Genomic DNA, 4,956 nt, shown 5'->3' on the forward strand with positions numbered 1-4,956 from the left:
AAAAGCTGGTATAGGAAAAATACCAAGGAAAATCCTAAGTATGTTTTCTTTCTTTTTTTTTTTTTTTTAAGATTTATTTACTTATTTGAGAGAGAGAGAAAGCATGAGCAGGAGGGGCAGAAGGAGAGGGAAAGAGAATCCCAAGCTCACTCCGTGCTGAGCACAGGGTCTGGCGCAGGGCTTGATTACAACCCTGAGATCACTACCTGAGCTGAAACCAAGAGTCAGACGCTCAACCTACTGTGCCACCCAGGAGCCCAAGTCCTAAGTACGTTTGATATTGTGATATTTACATTAAAGGTTTTCTTTGGAATCAGCAGAAATGACCACTAGATGCCACTGTTGTTGTTTTTTTAAGGTTAAAAAAAAAAAAATGAAAGAACATTTTGGAAACAAAAAAGTCAATTTTCGTATCATAATGAGCACCAGAACAGAAATTGTTGGGTTATGTCAATGAAGAACCAAGACCTTTTTTTCACTACAGAGAAGTTTATTGTGAAAGTAAATGAAACATACAAACATACAGTATGGCTAATGGTGGCAAAAGCAATCTGGTAGCTTAAGGCAAGTTTTAATGGAGATGAATTTAGAAAAGATGATGCAATGATGTAATTTTGTTTAAATATAGATTATGGAAAAATATCAAATTGCATCAATAACTTAATAAAAGTTTTCAAAGCCTGCACTACTGGAGAAAAAGGGCTCATGATCTTAATGCCAGCATTAAGACAGACGGAAGCAGCACTGAGCTGAATGACAGGAAAAATTGAGTATTTACAGAAGGATGGCAATATGAACATTTAATAACATTTGATCTTAGTTACTGGTGGAATGAAAGCCCTTAGCTAGAAGCAATAGAGAAAAATGTACCATCATCATCATGTTATTAAAAAAATTAAGTGCAGAAGTCAAAAACCAAGGAGCTCTGTGATAAAGGAACCTTAAAACACCACTTTAAGGGCCACTTAAAAGGCGATTCCCTCAGGGGAAGTTAGGGCACTGAGTGTGTAAACACGTGAGCTGCACAACACTAAATACCAACCAAATTCATTCATAGTACTTAGTTACACAAGATCAGCATGGTCTTTTATGATGCATTATTGTTTATAACAATTTCAACACTCTCCTTACCATGCATGACTTCAAATATATAACAAATATTTTTATTCTGAGATACAGGATATGTTTGTGAATTATAACACCTATATACAATGAAAGTCACACCTCCCTCATCAGTCAAGTATATATATATATATGTGTGTGTGTGTGTTTTAAATGCAATGACCTTATTCAGACTTCAGTTTCTTTTCTGAATTGACCATGTCAGTTTTTCAAACTCTTTAAAATAATGCCATTCTATTATGATAAAATATGTTTTTGCAAAAATTCAGAAATGTAGTAACATTTAATGAATGTGACATGAAAAATATTTGTAAGGAGGTGCCAAATGACTTAGCACTTTTTTCCAGTCTTGTATTAAAAAAAAAAAAGTTGCATCCAATTTGACAGTGAGCCTATTTAAAAAATATTCTCATACTAATTCATCTCAAAAGGTTCTATTAATAGTCCTTTTGGAAAATACCATATATATAACCTGTCAGTTTTTTTTCCAGAGTAATTAATGAAGAAAATGTATCCTCTGCACAGATGAACATTTTCTCTCTAAGACTAATTTTTCATCACCCAGCATTGTTTTTACAAAAGCATGCATTATAAAATACACATAAAAGCAGCTATCTTAAACATGATATTAATACAATATTACCTTGGTAGCTGATTCATCACTGTCTCCAGTTTAATATGCTGTTACATACATGAAGAAAGCTCCAGTATCCCTTTTCTGATTGACTTAAAAAAAAAAAAATCCCTGAATAAAACAGAAGCCAGCCTGCGACTTCTTTAGGCATTTCAGTAGAGTATTATTACCATCTGTGGAGAATATCTCCACACAAATTCATGATTACAGAACAGAATGTAAAAGAGATCCGGGGCAGATTAGAGTTAATACCAATGAAAACATTTTATGTTTAAGGAAAAAAGAAAAAGGAGCTGATTATCAACATTTAAAAGGATACTGCAACTTTAACAACTGTAAACTTTGTGTTAAAAGGCTGTGGCAGACAGCTCTATGCTACTAGGTTTTTAGCTTGTTTAAAATAATGCAAACACATCAGCAGTTTTAAAATGCCATGAACTATAAAAACACAGAAACAAAACAAATAACCACGAGTGTCTATCTAAAATGAAGCTGTGTAACCAACACATGTAAAATTCCAAAAATAATTAGAACAACTGATTAGGGGGAAAACCCTCTGACAGAAATTTAAACTTCCTGACTTGTTCTTAAATGACATAATCTTTTAAATTAAAATGGAGGAAAAAAAGAGCTTTACAAATGGATAGTTTCAACTCACTAAAATAATGCCAACAAGGTAAGCTTGCATAGAAAAAAATTCAAATTACTGGCTACATGCATACAAAATTAGAAATGCAGGTATTATATAATCATAGTGCAAAACCATGGCAGTTTGTGATGTCTTGTTACTGCCTAAGGTTGAGAAATAGAACGCAGTACCTCCAGTTATCACAGTTTCTGGTCTTTTAATGATTATTTCTGCCAACTAGAAACAATGTATATGTAAAGATGGGTGGGCACATCTGCTGTGCTGCTAATTAACGAAGTTTGAGGTCATCGCCACCACCTAAATTGGAACCAGGACTAGGGTCTTGTTGTCTTCTTGCCTGCAACGACAAAATCATAATTGGGGGTCAAAACATGTTTTGAAAATCAAAGTGCTAGATAAATAAAGTATAAAGTAGCATTAAAAAAAACAGTTTACAACTAAAAAATTTTCAGCCACTATCTCCATATGTAAGAGGAAAAAGAACAATTTAAATTAGGCATTACATATTTTGCTGAAGTTTCCATAAAAACCAAGAAAAAAATCTCATTATATTCAAAAGAGCATTATCAAAATATGTACTATGCATAAAAGAACAACAAATCTACATTTATAGTTCTTGGACTACAGGGTTAAACACATCATCCGTTCACCTTAGAATCAAAATTTCCCTTTTAATAGTACCTGATATTTACTGAGCACCAACTATATGCTGGACACTATTCTAAGCACTTTCCATGAATGAACTAATTAAAACCCTGTCAGCAGGACGCCTGGGTGGCTCAGTAGGTTAAGTATCTGCCTTCAACTCAGGTCATGATCCCAGGGTCCTGGGATCGAGTCCTGCAACGGGCTCCTTGCTCAGCGGGGAGCCTGCTTCTCTTCCTCTGCCTGCCCCTCCCTCTGCTTGTGTGCTCTCTAATAAATAAATAAATAAATAAATAAAATCTTAAAACGCTGTCAGCAACCTATAACATAGGTGCTGCTTATTTTACAGTCACACAAAAGTACACAGCATACTAATGGTATGATTGAAAAATGTAGTAGTGAATTTCATCTTACAGTATGCCATCTCTGCCACAGAAGTTTTAAATAAAAACCTCTACCTCATGTAATAAAATCATTACTATAGATAAAGTATTGTCTCAAAAGCAAAAATGGATGCTCTTAGAGCTTCCACTAAGAAGAACCACTTCAGGGAGGCCACCATCTAAGAGCAAGAACAAACAGAATTTTAACTGCTTTTGGTTATACACATAAAAGTTAAAGGCCAGGTTCTATTTCTCCAAAGTAGAAATAATGGACATGACTATACTTTACAGATACCTTTATTGCATAATTGCATAAATATGGAGGGAAGAAAGACCTGGAGTACAACACAAATTTTTGTTACTTAACAAGTGCAATTCTTAGAAAACAAACAAAACCCTCCCAAAAAACCAAGAGCAATTCTTAATAAATAAATTTAGATAAAACCTTAAAAAACCTTAAAAAAAAAAAAAAAAAAGCAAAACTGGGGGAAAAAATTGCAGTCCTTGATCCACTTACATAACCAGAAGTATTTTTATGACAAAATTAACGACTAAGAGGTTTGACACTGAGGTTTTCAAGTTCACTTTAGAATAAACATTTCCAGTTAAACTACCGATGGCAAATTTCTTAATAGAGAACATCTAACAACTAACAGGTTCTGTGTGACACTCTCTGCTACTATAAAGTTTTTCTTTAAACAAGTGCCCCTTTGGTCCACATACAACATTAATTCTCAGTCTCTTTCACAAATTCCAATGAGTGTTTCTTCCATAAGCTTTCTTTAGTGACTATAAATGGGAATCAAGCACAAGCATCTGATCGTTTACAGATCCTGGTTCTTTTAGTAATGGTTTTCCTATGTTAGACAATGGCGAGTCCATTTTACCAGTAGTTCAGGCAAAAAAGCTTGAAGTCACCCTAACATCTCTTTCTCTCACACTCAGTGGTGGGCTCTGACAACTCTACATTAACAATGTCCTGAATCTGAGCGCTTCTGACTGCCTCCACCCCTAACCCTAAGTCCACGCCACCACCATTCTTCATCGGGATCTCGTCTGTAGTCACCTCTGATAATAGATATATATATCTGCCAGTAATTGAGACCACCATGAAATCACCTGTGCAATCTTAAGCTAAATGGAATCATGTATTATAATCACCAAGTGATTCTTCATTGTCTATATCAGTTTTCGGAAACAAATCTTTTTTTTTTTTTTAATTTTTTTTTATTTATTTATTCATGAAAGTCAAAGAGAGAGAGAGAGGCAGAGGCAGAGGGAGAGAAGCAGGCTCCCCGCCTAGCAGGGAGCCCGATGCGGGACTCGATCCCAGGACCCTGGGATCATGACCTGAGCCAAAGGCAGACGCTTAACCGTCTGAGCCACCCAGGCGCCCCCGGAAACAAATCTAACCAAAGATCGAAATATTCTGGTTTCAGTACTTAAGATCTGACCCAGTTGTTACAGAAAAAGCATTCTTGGGGCGCCTGTGTGGCTCAGTCGTTAAACGTCTGCCTTTGGCT

General features: G+C 35.4%; 1 protein-coding gene across 3 annotated transcripts in view; it reads right to left on the bottom strand.

Annotated features, from left to right (window-relative positions):
• Positions 1 to 469: 469 nt before the first annotated feature.
• The window catches only part of CBFB (core-binding factor subunit beta), a 53,261-nt gene continuing 48,774 nt past the window's right edge, over positions 470 to 4,956 (bottom strand). For all 3 annotated transcript variants that reach the window (XM_081806481.1, XM_006741504.3, XM_006741505.3), the window contains one exon: positions 470 to 2,742. In XM_081806481.1, the coding sequence (XP_081662607.1) occupies positions 2,674 to 2,742 (69 nt within the window). In that variant the 3' untranslated portion in view covers positions 470 to 2,673. The remainder of the gene's footprint in view (positions 2,743 to 4,956) is intronic.

This window comes from Leptonychotes weddellii, chromosome 16, assembly GCF_054177405.1.
Source record: "Leptonychotes weddellii isolate Sample4059 chromosome 16, ASM5417740v2, whole genome shotgun sequence".
In the NCBI taxonomy this organism is placed as follows: domain Eukaryota; kingdom Metazoa; phylum Chordata; class Mammalia; order Carnivora; family Phocidae; genus Leptonychotes; species Leptonychotes weddellii.